At 41.7% G+C, this 17,947-nt stretch overlaps 1 protein-coding gene across 1 annotated transcript; it reads right to left on the bottom strand.

Annotated features, from left to right (window-relative positions):
* Positions 1–754: 754 nt before the first annotated feature.
* C3H1orf131 (chromosome 3 C1orf131 homolog) lies at positions 755–17,891 on the bottom strand. The gene is made up of 7 exons (XM_035108493.2): positions 17,696–17,891; positions 15,994–16,352; positions 6,957–7,013; positions 5,421–5,516; positions 4,513–4,599; positions 4,184–4,236; positions 755–2,808 (listed from the first exon to the last, which is right to left on the bottom strand). The coding sequence occupies exons 1-7, from the start codon at positions 17,814–17,816 to the stop codon at positions 2,682–2,684; spliced, it is 900 nt and encodes a 299-aa protein (XP_034964384.1). The 5' UTR covers positions 17,817–17,891; the 3' UTR covers positions 755–2,681.
* Positions 17,892–17,947: the final 56 nt, after the last annotated feature.

Genomic DNA, 17,947 nt, shown 5'->3' with positions numbered 1-17,947 from the left:
TCATGTAGCCTAGTTAATATCCTTAGAACTGGTGGAATGTACATATGTCACCAGATCACGTAAGGGGGGAAAAATTAACTTTTTCTAATTTTTCTACCTGTAGCAAAGTTTGTATTTTTTGAATTGGAAGCAAAACGATTTTTGTCTTATTGTCTCAAAGTCAAAACTTTTGTGTATTTGCCCCTTTTGGAAAACATAAAGTATGAGTTCATGCTGTTTTACAGATTTTAAATAAATTCTTATTACACTGCCAACAAATCCAGTGACACCGTCTCCTTTATTTTCTGCTAAAATACAATTGCCTCCATGTGATCTCCCAGCAAGGTTTAGTTAGCAACAAAGCAGTCACAGATGAAGGGTTGTAGCTCAATGAGAAGGTCCCCGGTTCTATTTCCAGGTAGGGTTGGGAGACCTGTCTGAGAGTACCCAATAAAATAGTCACATTGCCCTCACTTGCTGAAACTCTTCAACAGCGCTGATATTGGAAACTTGACCTCATTTGTATCCCAGCTTTTCTTACAGGGAAGCTGAAAGCAGCATATACAGCAAGAGTGGTGAACCTCTTCCAAGACTGAGTGCCACGTTCCCTCATGGACAACCTTCCAGATGCCAGAAGTGGATGGGACCGGGGTGTGTGTGTGTAGATTGGGCTGAGCGACTCTTACCTCTGTTGAATGACACAGAAAGCCAGACGTTTCTACATCACCCCATCCAGATAAGAAAGAGGATTTTTTGTATTGGCTGGGCATTCAGTTTCAATAATAATAATAAACTTTATTCGCATTAGCCAAAGGCCATAGCAACAATAAAACGGTACACTGTGTACAATAAAATTTTATTAAAAGCACAAATTAGAATCCTGAATTATCAATCAGTTGGTGACCCTTATTCTAATTGCCCCAGCAATGAAGCTAGCAACCTTAGCTGTTGTCTGGTCATTTAGGTCTCATAGAAGGAACTGCATTGTGGCCATGGTTTCAAGCTCAGTTTCAGTAACTTCCTCAGTTTCCTTCCTTTGCAGAGAGCAAGTGTGCATGAAATTCCAATTGGAGCCCCTCCTCAGGCCATAGTCCCAGTCTGTCTCAGCCTCTGCACTATTTTCCCACAGACATTTGGTTGGCCACTGTGAGAAGAGGATGGTGGACTCGACGGGCCATAGGAAGGAGATGAGGCATAGTTGAGGGAACAACAACAAACCTTTATTACGGTCAAAGACCAAAGAAGCATAGTTGAGGGAAAAGTCTGAAACAGGACAAAGGGGGAAGAGTTCCACTGAAAACAGAGCTGATTTGCAGACAACTTGAGAAATGTTGTGGTTTTATTGTTGGTTGCTGTTGACCTTGGCTTGGAAAATACAGTGGTGCCTCGACTTACGAATTTAATTCGTTTCGAAGGCACCTTCGTAAGTCGAAAAATGTGTAAGTCGAAAAACGCCATTGGAAACGCGATTTCCCATAGGAATGCATTGGAAACGGAAAAATTCGTTAAGTCGAAGCAACCCTATCTAAAAATTCGTAAGTTGAAAAATCCCTGTCTAAAACCGCCGCGGTTTTCTTTCGGATGTCGAGACATTCGTAAGCGTGCGGCCATTACCCCCATTCAGTTGTCGAGTCATTCGTAAGTCGAGGTACCACTGTAAAGCATAACTGTAGGCTAAGTGTTTCTGACTGGCTTAGGCAGGCAAGAAATGCAAACAATTATGTATGTTTAAGAAGCAGATGAGCTCCCTTAAAAGGGCTCATCAAATTGCAGGCGAGTCTGAAATCACGGGCTTTTTATGAGTTAAACACCAACAGCTATTCAAGCTGTGAAATTGTGTTCACTGAAGCCCAGAATGGAACTTTGTCCACAAGGAGAATGCCACATTTTGGTTGCAACTTTGCCATTGTGAGAGACAATAGCAGCACTAACACTTCAAAAATGCTGATCCAGAAATCCTTGAAAAGATTCAGATTGGAATCTTTTCTGCAGGGTGTCAACACCCTTACTATTCAGAAGACAAATTACACTGGTGCCCGGTCTTTGTATGCCAATACACCAGGAAGTGGAGTGGTCAGGGGCAGAGCTTGGTAGCACCCTTAATTTCTAACCTCCTACGAAAGAGGTGCAAGAAATGTTCATACAACATGTTCACACAACTCCTCTGATACTCCAGAGGAGCATCAACATCTACTACGGTAAGAGATTAACTCTGAACAACACAGAACATTCAGTGTGGGTGCATTTCTTTCTGCTACCCAATACACAAATATAGGATGACATAGCTCTGAGTTAGTGAGTTTACTGAGTTAGGCTGTAAAATTTACCCTCTTCTTAATTACAGATTTCTAAATTAGTTTGTTAAACTGTATAACTATTTCCTTAACAATCCTTACAAAATATCCTTTCTATTTTAATATTACAAAACAGTAGACAATGGTGCTGTTGGGGTTTTTTTTAAGTTCACTTGGACTCCCATGCATAGTTTATCAAAATTTCAGAATAAGAACATTTTTATTTATTTATTTACAAAGATTTTAAACTACCCTTCTTCAATGCGACATCAGAGTGGTAAGACCTCCTGAGCAGTAAGCTATAAGAGATCATAAAAAGATTAAAGAAAATCTTTTTTTTTTAAAAAAAGTTTATTTTGCTACGAAGTTTATCCATTTCATTTTCCATTTGAACATGATGCAGCGATGTTACTTAATGACTTTAGAAGACTTTATTTTCTTTATGTCAGAACTTCGAAGTATGAGAGTCCCGTTTTTAAAAGTTCCAACCTGCCCCGTTGGTAACATACTCTGCTTTTTCTTCTTTTTTGATTTTCTGTTTTTAAAAGAAAAGTATCATCAGATGCTAATGAAAATACTAACCATTTTTAGGTTTCACAAGAAATGTTTTAAGATGGGTATGCTTTAAATCCAAACACAACAATGTAGCTAAAATTACTACCTGTTTAGGATGCGGAAAGATTGGTAGAAAACACACTATTTATACTGAAGAGATCACAGCAGTGTGTTCAAAACAAAACAAAACCTGTTTTGTATTCTTCTATTCTTAAAGAAAAAAATTGAGTTCAGGATCCAAAGATTCCTGTAATTAGTTCTACATGTCCCATGTTACAGCTCTCTATGTAACATGGAAATTCACTTTTGAAACTAAAAGGACTAAAAGCAGGATTGTGAAATGGCATAGAAGGCTGCAGTTCCAAGAAAAAGTCAATGACCTATTTTGCACACAATATTAATCCATAGTTGAGGGCTTGTTGCATAAGCAGCAAAGAGCACCAGGCTCACATGCTCCCCCTCTCCTAGGGTTGCCATGCGGAGGACAGTGGAAGCATCCACTTGTTAACTAACTAGAGTTTCCTGTTATGTCCAGACTTGGGAAACGCTGGTTAGCTTAAACTGTGGTTTATTAGCAAGGATCATAAACAATGGTTTGATCTTGGCCTGATAGAACCAATTTTCATTTAAGCCAGGGTTCGGGAGTTTCGAGCCCAGAGGCTGAATATGACCCTTGAAGCCTCTCTGTATGGCCCTCAGGACTCTCCTCATGTCATGCTCCCTCCCCAGCCACACTCCCTCTTGTCCCTAAACACCCTCCTTGAGTATTTTTGCCTGGTTAGAATGTGTCCTTGAACTTGGGCAATGCCCCTTGCCTCCCTGGATTGAGGACAGAGAGGGATGAGTTGAGTGCATATAGAAATTACTCTAGTATACAAAGGTGAATTGACACTCTTTGCTTCATCCACTTTTACTTCTGGGCCCACTCACAACTGATATGTGGTCCCCAGCAAGCTGCCCAGAAGGGTATGCAACTCTCAGGCTCAAAAAGGTCCTCCATCCCCGATTTAAACAAGCCAGAGTTCCCTTAAGTTCAATCATAATGAAGAACACTGGTTAATTTAAAAGCAGATCCTTCTTATGTCCTTGCGGCTACAGGGGGCAGAGCAGGGGGGCAAGGATTTATGTAAATCCAAGATTCACCAAGGTGCATTTCCTTAGCAGTTAGTTACGAATCAGCATTATGTGCAAAAGAAGTCATCCCCCCTGGGCAAGCCTAGGCCCTTGCACATGCCTTGAGCATTTTTATGGTTCCTAACCTGACATTCGGTTACTGTCTTCATAAGCAAAGCTGAAAACAGAGCCAGGTTTTATTTTTACTACTCATTGATGTAGTTCTGTAAATACTGTCTCACCTTTCTTCGGGCCCTTTTTTCCTCTGCCTCTTGAGAGAATGAGGTTTATTTTCCTGTTAATGAAAAGCAGTAAGTATACATTAGCAGCTAGCCAGTAGCCTCCGGAGTCAATCAAACATGGCTCCCAAATGCAACGAGTGTTGGTTAGAACAGCCACTATGCCAAGCACATGGCATAGTTATTATCCAACTGTGGGCACTGGTGTGTCTTCATCAGAAACCCCCACACTAGATTTTCCATTGTTCATCCTTGCGGAAACCTGAACTTTTATCCAGCAAGTGGCTGTTGGGCTTTGCATTTTGTTTTCATAGGAAACATTTGACACAAACCGTCATGTTTTCTTCCTTCTTTGCTGCTTTCGTTTCTTTGATTTTCTGCTGCAGAATCTTGTAGTTCAAATACTGCTTTTTAGGAGGCTGCAACAATTTCAAAAAACGACTCATTTCACTGACATGCAAATAAATACAAACAGTAAAGGCAGTCTGAAGCAGAAACTTAACAGGCGGCGCAACCTTCTCCAAACGAGGATTCTTGGCTTCTTTAAATATTAAAACATCTGAATTTGATTATTTACCTTGGGGATGCCATTAAAACAGGCCCCCTGGACTAACACAGGTGTGACTTTCTGGGATGTGCAGATTGGCTTGGTTTCCAGCCTTCAAACCATTCTGACTCCTATCACTGAAACAAGTGGGAATCTTAACCTTTTAAAAATGAACTGGGGACTTGTTTTGCCAGAAATGCAACCAAGAACCCCCCACCCACTATTTTCCCAGTTAGAAGCAAATGCATTACAGGTATTGCAAGCTCAAACAGAGCTGAGTTTGAACCAGGGACTGTAAAGGACTGAACTCTAGAATAAAAAATACCGGAATAAGTTTTTATTTTAGAGTTCTTGTCTAACAGCAGTAGTGGTGATATGAGGAGTGGCTTCCAGCAGAAAAGCAGAAGACAGAGAGCCCTACCATTTCCCCCTTGCCTGCAGGCTCAGTGACTGGAAGGAAAACTGGAGCAGGGGTGGCAGGTAATAGCTGAAGGTAGTGGCAGGCAGAGGAAAAGTTCAATACTCACTCTCCTGCTCTCACCTCCTCTGGAAAATCCCCAATGCTACTACTTTCCAGCTGTTTGGCAGTGATCTCTTAGGTATGCAACTGCCATGCCAAGTTCTATCCAGGGTCTTGTGGTGGGAAGAATTATGTCCTCTTTTTATAGCTCAGCAGAGAAGGAGACACAATACCTTTGCTCCCAACATGATTGCACGTTCTTGTTCCAAAACTCGCTGCTCTTTTTTCTCAAATCCAGTGATTCCAAACCGGTGCACTTCCAAACGGGCCTAGCACATTACAAAAATGGTTAACAGCATCCTCAAAAGAACTAAAAGTGCATGATTAGCATGATGCAATCGTGTTTCCAGAGGAACAGTATAGGATGCCAACGTGTGGCAAAACCAAAACACAGTACAGTGGAACCTCTACTTACAGACATAATCCATTCCAGAGGCCCGTCCGCTGGTCAAAACGGGATGCTAGAAGAGGCGTCTTGTGCGAGTGCACATTTGGCGGTAGTGCGCTTCTGCGCATGTGCAGACAGCGGAACCCACTTCTGTGCACACGCAGATGGCAGAAGCCGCTTCTGCGCATGCGTGAATCGCGACAAACCTGGTGTTTACTTCCAGGTATGCCACGGACACAACTTGGAACGTCCGTGAGACGAGGCTCCACTGTAAGTCAAGGTTCCACTGTATAAGGAGAATGGGGCATTTGATGGAATTATTCACCATCCACCACTATGGGCATTTCTCTCTCTCTGGGGTTTGCAACAACAATTTTTCTTCCCAAACATCTCTTGATCTCAAATATAACCGAAGACGGAAGACATCTTGCTACCAGTATCAAATAAATTGCATTTGGCTGCAAATCTATGCCCACTTATTTGGGAATGGGCCTACTGAACATAGCTCAGCCTAATTCTGAGGAAATATCTATAGAATTGTGTTGCGTCTCTTGTTTCCCCCACTCCCAGAGCACATTTTCATGGATTTTCTTTTTCCTAAAAGAAAATGGCAAGATTAGTCTGGGCAGCATAAAAAGTAAAGGTAAAGGACCCCTGACAATTAAGTCCAGTCACGAACGACTCTGGGGTTGCAGCACTCATCTTGCTTTACTGGCCGAGTGAGCTGATGTTTGTCCGCAGACAGTTTTTCCAGGTCATGTGGCCAGCATGACTAAGCCGCTTCTGGCGAAACCACAGCAGCACACGTAAACACTGTTTACCTTCCCGCTGGAGCGGTACCTACTTATCTACTTGCACTTTGACGTGCTTTTGAACTGCTAGGTTGGCAGGAGCTGGGACCGAGCAACGGGAGCTCACCCTGTTGTGGGGATTTGAACCGCCAACCTTCTGATAGGCAAGCCCTTGGCGCAGTGGTTTAGACCACAGTGCCACCCACGTCCCCTGGGCAGCATAGGGAACCATACTACCTGTAGAAGGAACTCCCATTTATGTGTGCCCTGTTTCATTGTGGAGGTTAAATAGATTTTCTTTTTGACATAGAGACCATCACTATGGCATTCTGACAACCAGGATCCTACAGGTATACAACCACCTTTTTCTAGCAACCATCAAAATACTGTGCACGTTGAACACTGGTACAACAATCATTTCGGGATAAAGCATTTCATAATTCAATACCCAATACAGATTTATCTGCAGTCTCTTTGAGACAGACATCAGCCATCTCCATGCATTGAAACAAAAAACAATAAAGACTTACTTTTTCCAAGTTAAACTCTTGGTCAGCGGTATGGTTTTCTTGAACAGTCATTTCTGCCTATTAAAAAAATACAAAACAGCATTTTGAAACAAAGCGCATTTTGCCACACAACTGGATTATGGCAGTGGATGCAAAGTCACATGATTCCAGGGTTATGGCATAAAAGCGGAAACTTTTATTTTGGACAGCTTTTGATTAAGAGCTATAATACAGCTCTTACTAAAAGAGAACAACTGATTCTTTATTTAAGCAAACATATTAAGCCTTTAATCCTACAGACAATTTCTTGGAACTAAATTGAATTGAGCTCAGTGGGACTTACTTTTGAGAAGACACGTAGGATTGTGCTGCAAATCTAAAATAGCATATGCATTTCCAGCACATTGTTTTGCATGCTTCTGGCACAGCTCCAACAAAAGAAAAGAAAATCTATAACTTTTACTTAACAGAATATATAAAGTTTAACACAAATGTCACTTAAAATTTGCTCAAATTATGTCCTTTGTTTGATATCTATAACCTTTACAAACAAGTGAGATTTTTAAAGTTAACTTAGTATGCTGAAACATGAAGACTGTGAAAAGTGCCTCTCTGCCCCATTGTACTCTTATTATCCCTTGATCATGCCTACAACAGCTTACATATTTTGCATATAAATAAATTGGAGCCCTTGGGGAGTTGAGAAAATCAAATGAAAAGATTCCAAGAGCTCTGGCCAGGTAAAGGAATAATTTTTAGAAAGTTTTAAGTTGAGCGTACTCTTTGACCTTGAAACTATGAAGAATAAACCGAAACAGGGCCTTGTCCTGGATTTCTAAAAACTGGATTGCTACTGGAATTTGTCTTATTAATCTCAACTTAAAACTTTCTAAAAATTATTCCTTTGCCTGGCCAGAGCTCTTGGAATCTTTTCATTACATATTTTGCATATGGGATTTTTAAGATGAGGGCCAAAAAGGTTAACATGTTAACAGAAATTCAGTTTGAACAGTACAGTGAGAATAAAGGTAAACAACTAAAAGGAGAACATTGTTGTTGTTTAGTCGTTTAGTCGTGTCCGACTCTTCGTGACCCCATGGACCATAGCACATATGGAGAACATACATCAAAGTAAAACATGAAGTATAGATTGAGGGTGGAAGAACAACACCACTATTACCACACAATGTCAAAGACATTGTACAAGGCTCAATCCAGATGCCAACCATTCCATATTAATCATGTCAGTGTCTAAAGAGAATCTCAAGTTCTCTGTAGTGCGAGGATTATAGTCAGACCTTATATCACCCCTTATCAAAAAGTAGAACAGTGCCATCGAGAGCATGGCTGTTAACTAAGGTGTATTACAAAGCAAGAAAGGAACACAGATATTTGCCTGGTTTGGACATAAAACAATGGGGCATCTCGCTTCCTGGTTCCTCTTCTCCAGCATGGCTGAGATCAAAAGTTTCCACTTCCAATTTAAGTTAAATACCATTTGGAATGTTGTTCAAACTAAAGGACTGTGTAATTCAGAACCACCGCCACCATTTATTACTCTGTGGGTCTTATTTTCTGGGATACAAACAGCAAAATGTTTGCCCTCCCAGGATTAGCTGTTTGTATGCGTTACACTGGAGGAAATCTAGTCTCCGTTTGCTGTGGGTGGAAGCATTTAACTTCATCAACAAGATAGGCTAAACACACCCAAAACACACCCACCCATTCCCAAAAGCAATGAAAAGATCACATAGCACTTTTGTAATAGCCTTCCGAAATTTCATGTCTCAACTAGTGCCACGTGGTTTCAGGGAAGCCCTCTGCCCATTTTTACTCACATTCCATTGGGAGTCAGTTCTATTCAATAACAGCATTTTTTCATGCAAAATAGTCAGTTCACTCACTTCCCTCAATGTCTCCACAAACAGCATCAGTGGTTTCAAAACAGTTTACAAACTTGAACTGTTTAAGCATTTCCCCCCAGTCAAAACCCTCCTTGAGATCTTTTTTTTTTACCATAGCTATTATTTTCGACAAAACATAAAAGCCTGGTAGTTGGGGTTGCTAAGACCTCGTTTTCAAATAACCTGCATCCTCACCTCAGGAGGTGGCCAGACATAATGGCAACTCTTGTTAAAAGGCCTTTGGATGCTCATCAAACAGGACTTGAACCACTGTAAAGTGCTACAGCCCTATATTTTTTTAGCTCAGAGAACACCTTGTTTCATTTGTTTTGGTTAGAGTACCTTCACTGCAAGATCAGCAGGGGATGAATCAATTTTATGTAACATATTTCCAGCAGACGTCCACCTAAGCCCAGGTTTACAGCTGCTAGAAAGCAATTAAGAGACATTTTGGTGGGATATTGGTAAACATTTCATTCACTCTTTTTGGAATTTGAGGGTAGTATTTATTGTGTATAATCTAGTTTTAATAGATTGCAAAAATAAATAGATTGCAAAACTAAGAATTCTTGCTGCAATTTCCCATCACATTTTTTGAACCTAGAATTTGTTCAGATTAAGGGAGAGATAAATTAAAAACCCCGAGTCCTAATCAGAGTCCTAATCAATTTCTTCCGTCAAATGAGCACACTTTTATAAATTCAGTCTAGTTTAGAGATTGTATGTGCTTGTGCCAGGTGCATGAATGCTGAAGTTTTGGTCTGTTTACCCGGAGACAGAGAAGTGAAATTACAACTTGAATGACAGCCATGTAATTCATGTAATGATGACTTGAATGATAAACTGTTTATCCATGCACCAGATTAATACAATATAGCATTTTGGCCTAGAATCTAATTTAAATATCTGTCATGCCTTAGACTGCTGGCAAGTCATCATCTCATGGCCTCAGTAGGTCATCCGTAAAATGGGAATAAAGGTAATCTATCTTTCAAGGCTTTTATGATATTCAATAAAACATGCTACCTTCTCATAGCCTTAGGAAGTAGACAAACAATAAATGAATATAATGAAAGCATCACTGGGCTCTCATCAATATGCCCTGCTAGCAATGACGTGGGTCAGGATACATGGTTCACAGATACAGACATTACCAAATACTGTATATACTCTATTAATTTTCAAACATGTAAAGAGATTCTGCAGTGTCAAAACTCGCACCATTATTTTTCTTTTTAGAAGACAATAGTCACCATGCACAAAGATGCTTTCAGGAGTTCAACTGCTGTTCTAGTTTAATTACAACACTCATTCTATCTTTTACAAAGCTCCTTGCAACATTCACATAACATAAACCGGTACTGCAAGAGCCCTAAGCACTTGTCTATAGAAACATGCCTATACACCCAAAAAGTGATGATAAAACTCTGGGAATGTAACCATGCAGCTTAGACTTAATTACTACACAATGCTTGTATTTGGCAATCCAGCACCCATCATGACATCTTGTTGAACCACCAATCAGAAGCTACCGTACCAGCAGCGTTAGATACAAGAAAGAAGTGGAGTGGAACTGGAATGTCTAACGCAAACATTGCTAAAAATGGGTCAGAATCTAGCACAGGACCACAGAAGTCTTGAGTGTGGGTAACATTGTAAAATTAGTTACAGGTAGGTAGCTGTGCTGGTCTGACGTGGCCGAAGCAAAAAATAAAAAAATTCCTTCCAGTAGCACCTTAGAGACCAACTAAGTTTGTCATAGGTATGAGCTTTCGTGTGCATGCATGAAGAATTCTTCAGATTCTTCATATCTGAAGAAGTGTGCATGCACACGAAAGCTCATACCTATGACAAACTTAGTTGGTCTCTAAGGTGCTACTGGAAGGAATTTATTATTATTATTGTAAAATAAGATAGTACTGTATTGCATGAAAAATTAACACAGACGTAGATAAACTGACTTGCCCCTAAATAAAAAAATTCCTTCAGTAGCACCTTAAAGACCAACTAAGTTTTTATTTTGGTATGAGCTTTCGTGTGCATACTGAAGGAATTCTTTTATTTTTATTTTTTTAATTTTGCTTCGACTCAGACCAACACGGCTACCTACCTGTGACTTGCCCCTGTAAGGTTTTTAACTATGAGCTTTTCAAACCTATTTCCAAGAAATTATAGATCAGCCTTCCCCAATCAGTTGACCTCCATATGTTTTGGGCTACAATCTCAATCATATTCCCTCAAATGAGGATCTCTATGCATGTGGCTGTAATATAGCCAAACATCTGGTCTATTATTGTCTCTACTACCCTTTATATAAAGACATGAGAAAGGTTGCAGAAAGTAAGAATCAAATAATAAATTAAAGCGTTTAACAGAGGCCCAGAATACTTATCTCCTTGTTGATTTAGATGTCTTTTTCATAATCTGCAGCTCAATCATTTACTAAAGCAATGGAGAAACTAAGATAGATTGCTGGAAGGCATGTATTTATACTGGTACTTGAATGTTCTTTTTAATGTACAGTATTGCAGTTAAACAGGTAGTGTGGTTGCTGACCTTGAGCCAGACATCTTGGAGAGTGAAGTCAAATGGGCCTTAGAAAGCACTGCTAATAACAAGGCCAGTGGAAGTGATGATATTCCAGCTGAACTATTTAAAATTTTAAAAGATGATGCTGTTAAGGTGCTACACCCAATATGCCAGCAAGTTTGGAAAACTCAGCAATGGCCAGAGGATTGGAGAAGATCAGTCTACATCCCAATTCCAAAGAAGGGCAGTGCCAAAGAATGCTCCAACTACCGCACAATTGCGCTCATTTCACACGCTAGCAAGGTTATGCTTAAAATTCTACAAGGCAGGCTTAGGCAGTATGTGGACCGAGAACTCCCAGAAGTGCAAGCTGGATTTCGAAAGGGCAGAGGAACCAGAGACCAAATAGCAAACATGCGCTGGATTATGGCGAAAGCTAGAGAGTTCCAGAAAAACGTCTACTTCTGCTTCATTGACTATGCAAAAGCCTTTGACTGTGTCGACCACAGCAAACTATGGCAAGTTCTTAAAGAAATGGGAGTGCCTGATCACCTCATCTGTCTCCTGAGAAATCTCTATGTGGGACAAGAAGCTAGTTAGAACTGGATATGGAACAACTGAGTGGTTCAAAATTGGGAAAGGAGTACGACAAGGTTGTATATTGTCTCCCTGCTTATTTAACTTATATGCAGAATTCATCATGCGAAAGGCTGGACTAGATGAATCCCAAGCCGGAATTAAGATTGCCGGAAGAAATATCAACAACCTCAGATATGCAGATGACACAACCTTGATGGCAGAAAGCGAGGAGGAATTAAAGAACCTTTTAATGAGGGTGAAAGAGGAGAGCGCAAAATATGGTCTGAAGCTCAACATCAAAAAAACCAAGATCATGGCCACTGGTCCCATCACCTCCTGGCAAATAGAAGGGGAAGAAATGGAGGCAGTGAGAGATTTTACCTTCTTGGGCTCCTTGATCACTGCAGATGGTGACAGCAGTCACGAAATTAAAAGACGCCTGCTTCTTGGGAGAAAAGCAATGACAAACCTAGACAGCATCTTAAAAAGCAGAGACATCACCTTGCCGACAAAGGTCCGTATAGTTAAAGCTATGGTTTTCCCAGTAGTGATGTATGGAAGTGAGAGCTGGACCATAAAGAAGGCTGATCGCCGAAGAATTGATGCTTTTGAATTATGGTGCTGGAGGAGACTCTTGAGAGTCCCATGGACTGCTAGAAGATCAAACCTATCCATTCTTAAGGAAATCAGCCCTGAGTGCTCCCTGGAAGGACAGATCGTAAAGCTGAGGCTCCAATACTTTGGCCACCTCATGAGAAGAGAAGAATCCTTGGAAAAGACCCTGATGCTGGGAAAGATTGAGGGCACAAGGAGAAGGGGACGACAGAGGACGAGATGGTTGGACAGTGTTCTCGAAGCTATGAACATGAGTTTGACCAAACTGTGGGAGGCAGTGCAAGACAGGAGTGCCTTGCGTGCTATGGTCCATGGGGTCACGAAGAGTCGGACACGACTAAACGACTAAACAACAACAATTGCAGTTAAAATGATTGCCTTTTAGGATTCTACTATAACAGAAAAGTTACCAGGCAGAGGGCTTTCTTGGTAGTTGTGCCTGCCCTGTGTCACACCCTGCTGTCAGATGTCAAGGAAATAAACTATCTGACTTTTAGAAGACATCCGAAGGCAGCCCTGTCTGATGTCGTATTGCGTTTGTTGGAAGCTGCCCAGAGTGGCTGGAGGAACCCAATCAGATGGGCAGCATATAAATAGTAAATTATTATCCTCTTAAAAAAAGAAAAGACCTAGGGAGTGTCTTATATTACCATTAAACATACAATTCCAGAACATTATATAAAAGCTACTCTTATACCAAGCAACTGAGGTTTTTTTAACCCAGGTGTCATACTTTTAAAAGCCATCCTTCTAAAGAAATAAGATTAGGAGCAGAATTTAATTTCAGAGGCCATAAAGAGATTCATAACCGATTCCACTATCTTATTTATCCATAGGATTTTACAAATATACTAATAAAACATACATGAGTTCTGCCAGTACTTATACCTGTTATTTCGCCTTTATTCTATAAAACCAGTATCCTCGAGGTTTTAAATTTTGTCACAATTCCAAAATATATACATAAAAGCAAACCATGTAGATTTACAGTCTTATCTACAGCTTATGCTAGAGCAGGGGTAGGCAACCTAAGGCCCATGGGCCGGATGCGGCCCAATCGCCTTCTCAATCCGGCCCATGGACGGTCCGGGAATCAGCGTGTTTTTACATGAGCAGAATGTGTCCTTTTATTTAAAATGCATCTCTGGGTTATTTGTGGGACCTGCCTGGTGTTTTTACATGAGTAGAATGTGTGCTTTTATTTAAAATGCATCTCTGGGTTATTTGTGGGGCATAGGAATTCGTTTAATATTTTTTTCAAAATATAGTCCGGCCCACGGCTGAAAAAGGTTGCTGACCCCTGTGCTAGAGTACTTTCTGTTTGGCTGCAATCCTGAGCCCATTTATTATGAAATGTGTCCCACTAAAAACAGTGGCCTTGCTCAAATGATCCCAACTTTGTACCTTTTCAAAGAGATTTTTATGCCTGCTCATACAGCTGCTTTGCCCCCCCCTAATAATAATAATAATAATAATAATAATAATAAATTTTTATTTATACCCTGCCCTCCCCAGTCAGAACCAGGCTCAGGACGGCTAACACCAATAAAATTACAATAAGACATAAAAGAAAAGAATTAATTAAAATACAGATTAAAATACAATATTAAAATTTAAAATGCTGCCTCATTTTAAGTAGTCCATAAATCCAAACCATGAGGGAGAGGGAGGAAAACACAGGGGTCAGATTGAATCCAACCCAAAGGCCAGGCGGAACAGCTCTCTCTGTCTTGCAGGCCCTGCGGAAAGAAGACAAATCCCGCAGGGCCCTGGTCTCCTGTGAGAGCGTTCCACCAAGTTGGGGCCAATACTGAAAAGGCCCTGGCCCTAGTTGAGGCCAATCTAGCCACCTTATGGCTCGGGATCTCCAGAATATTGTTGTTTGTGGACCTTAAGGTCTTCCGTGGGGCATACCAGGAGAGGCAGTCCCGTAGGTATGAGGGTCGCAAGCCGCATAGGGCTTTAAAGGTCAAAACCAGCACCTTAAACCTGATCCTGGATTCCACCGGGAGTACAAGCACAGTGCAAGCAGTTAAACCAGGTGTCTGATTAACCAAAGGTTCCCAGGGAACCAATAGTTATTGGCTTCGGAACAAGCCAGATGGTAAAACTATGGTTTCCAGTTGTCTTAATATCTTTGATTGTTCCAAAGCTGCTAAACATGGTTCAGACAAAACAGAACAATGTGGTTAATTAGAGGCTTCTTGGTTTGACTAGTTGTATGAAGGAGAAACAAAGGAACTGCATGCATGGGCAAAAGGTTTTCTTAAGCTGAGATATCTTTGTCCAAATGTTTCCAGTACCATATTTTTCGTTCCCTAAGACGTACTCCCCCCCCCCTAAAAAGAGGAAATGTCTGTGCGTCTTATGGAGCGAATGCATGGTCCCTGGAGCCGAATTGCCCAGGAGATAAGGGCAGATTGTGCTTTTTTAAAAAAAGAAAGAGCTAAAGGCTAACAAGAGGGAATGAGCCTTTGAAAGGAACCTGCTCAGCAGCTGATTGCAAGAGATCGGGGAGGGAGATAATAATAATAATAATAAGTTTGGATTTAATATCCTGCTTTATCACTACCCGAAGGAGTATCAAAGCAGCTAACAATCTCCTTTCCCCTCCTCCCCCACAACAGACACCCTGTGAGGTGAGTGGGGCTGAGAGACTTCAGAGAAGTGTGACTAGCCCAAGGTCACCCAGCAGCTGCATGTGGAGGAGCGGAGACGCGAACCCAGTTCCCCAGATTATGAGTCTACCGCTCTTAACCACTACACCACACTAGCTCCCTTCCCGACCCTTCCCAAGGCCTCAATTGCTGTCTGCAGAGGGAGACATGTGACTGGCTGATTAGATTATCTGCCTGGAAACTGTAGAAATGGGTCCCTTTCCTAGAGAAGCTGCAGGACTGTGAGTTGAAACAGGATTTAAAAAACAGGATTTTTTCCCTTTGCAAGGAAACTCAGCAACTTTGAGCTGATCCTTAAAAATGGAGCTTTCCCCCTTTGCAAAAAAGATGCACAACTCTGAGCTGACCCCCCCCCCCCAAAACGGGGCTTTTCTCATTTGCAAAAAAAGCTGCACAACTTTGAGCTGATCCTAAAAAAAATATGGAGCTTTCCTCCTTTGCAAAAGAAGCTTCCTCAAATATTTAATGGGGAGGGGGCAAAGGCACCTAGGCCTCTAGGAGTTGGCTGCTATGCCTAGGACAATTCAAGAAAGAAAAATATTTTTTCTTGTTTTCCTCCTCTAAAAACTAGGTGCGTCCTATGGTCATGTTCGTCCTATGGAGCGAAAAATACGGCAAGTCTTATTTACTAAGTGAACATGCTTAGGACAGAGTTCTGTAGACGGAAACAGGCTTGAAAACAGCCACTCATTTAGTCACCTGGAGTGAATAAGAACCTGTAGCTGGTCTGAGCTGAAATCTGGTTAACTTTACCTTAGAACCACCATCTTCAGCAGTTTCAATTTTAGCTTTCTTCTTTCTGCGTCGACCATGAAATGTCACAACTTCAATCTCTGTTGTGTTTCCCAACCGAGTAGATTTAAATGTATCAGCATCAGGGGAACTGGATTTGGGGATAGTGCTTTTCTGATGAATACAGTCATAAGCCAGTTCATCTTTTAGACTCTCAAAGAAACTGGAAGCACTATTCTTCTTACCAAGAGCTACTGCACCAGATTCAGGAGTCATGCTTTTATTTTCCACTTGAGTTTTGCTGATGGCCAATGTTAACTTCTCATTTGAATTTCTCTTTTTGCTCTTTTTCTTTTGACCCCCATCCGGTAATGATTCCCCTATGGTTTAAAAGTGAACAATGGTTAGCACAGGCATTGGAACAAAGGCATTCAAATGATACTACATCATTTTTTAAATGTAAAATGAATGTTTACTATTTAGAGAGATCACATCCACAAGTCATGTAGGAAACACACACAAAATCTCTCCCGCTTTAATTTAAAAAAATGTTTTAAGTGCAGGGAATCTGTAAGTGGATGGGGCCCTGGTGGAAAATATGAAAAGACAATTTATTTTGGAACCTATAAAATCAGGGAGTAACCTGTAACCATAGGATAAACAATTAATATAGACTGTGGTTAAGGAAGAGAGATCTTAACCACCATCCTGGGTTCTGACATTGTGACACTGAACTAAAAAGCCTCAGAGATGTTCCTGAGGTGGCAATTTTGATTACTTTCCTGCACCAGTTTTGATTCACTCTGGCCTGCTGGATTTGGAGTTGCAAACATCTTTGCTGAACTAGTATCTGCTTTACTACTTTTATTGTTTTAACAATTCTAGTAGCAACCAATTAGTTTAAGCCATATCATAAGCTGCCTGCTTTCTAAAAGAAGTTCTAATTTTCCATTGAAGCAGCATGCCTTTGCAAAAGTGCTGAAGAAGACTCAGCTGTTTTCCTAAAGTAAAATCAAAGTAAGAGCATAAGAATGACTCTGGCCAATGGCTCAAATAGTCCAGCATCCTGTTCTCACAATGGCCAACCAGATTCTCGTGGGAAGCACACAGCAGGACCGGCTCAAAACAACTCCTATACTGCCTTTCACAGTGGAGATAAAAAGCTACCATCAGCCTCCATGAATTTGCCTAATACAGTAGCAGGGATGGCAAAACTGAACAAGCCCCAGCCAAGCACCACACGTGATTCCCTATAGTATACACTGGGTCCACAATTACAGTACACCCCACACACTTAAAGCACTATGCATGAGACCACTTTCAAGTCATGGCTTCCCCTCAACAATCATGGGAGCTGTAGTTTGTGAAGGGTGCTGAGAATGGCCAGGAGGCCCCAGAGCTACAATTTTCAGAGTAGTTTGTCAGTCTCTCGTCTTCTTATGGAGCTCTGAGAGAGAGGAGTAGGGAATCTCAGCACCCTTAAAACTACATCTCCCAAAATCCTTGCGGGTGGGAAGCCAGGACCGCTGCTGCTTCAAAGGCATGGTGTGCATGTGGCCCGGGAAGCGCTGCACGGGAATTTTGTAACGTCTGAAAGCAGCATGTGCCGAAGAAACGAGAGCATGAAAGAGTCCGAGAGAGACGCTTGCATAAGTTTCCGGGGGCGGGTGAGCCGGGAGCAACTTGCAGAGCGCCAACTCCCCGCACGCGGCTCTTCACGCACCGAAGTCGTACAAGGAGCTCAAGACGGCGTCCAGCAGGCAGCTGGCCGAGGCGGAGCCCTTCTCCTCCACGTCCTCTCCCTCCGGCTTCAGCTCGCATCCAGCCGCCGGGGTCGCCGCCATGCTCGAGTCGTCCTCCTCGCCGGCTCACTTACTCCATCCGCAACGCGCCGGAGGAGGTTTGTCCTCCCTCGGCCACCACCCCGGCAAGATGGCGGCGCCCACAGAGCACTTCCGCCCTTCCCCTCTCTCCT

The sequence above is a fragment of the Zootoca vivipara genome, chromosome 3 (genome assembly GCF_963506605.1).
Source record: "Zootoca vivipara chromosome 3, rZooViv1.1, whole genome shotgun sequence".
Classification (NCBI taxonomy): Eukaryota; Metazoa; Chordata; class Lepidosauria; order Squamata; family Lacertidae; genus Zootoca; species Zootoca vivipara.
This window is presented reverse-complemented; position numbering and strand designations above follow the sequence as displayed.

Bases quoted from the DNA above. Each gene is read 5' to 3' on its own strand.
- C3H1orf131 (XM_035108493.2), bottom strand. From the start codon at position 17,816: ATGGCGGCGACCCCGGCGGCTGGATGCGAGCTGAAGCCGGAGGGAGAG. The intron at 16,353-17,695 runs GTGCGTGAAGAG...TTTAAACCATAG, and splicing joins GAGCTCCTTGTACGACTTCG to GGGAATCATTACCGGATGGG. The intron at 4,600-5,420 runs GTATTGTGTCTC...AAATTGTTGCAG, and splicing joins CAATCATGTTGGGAGCAAAG to CCTCCTAAAAAGCAGTATTT.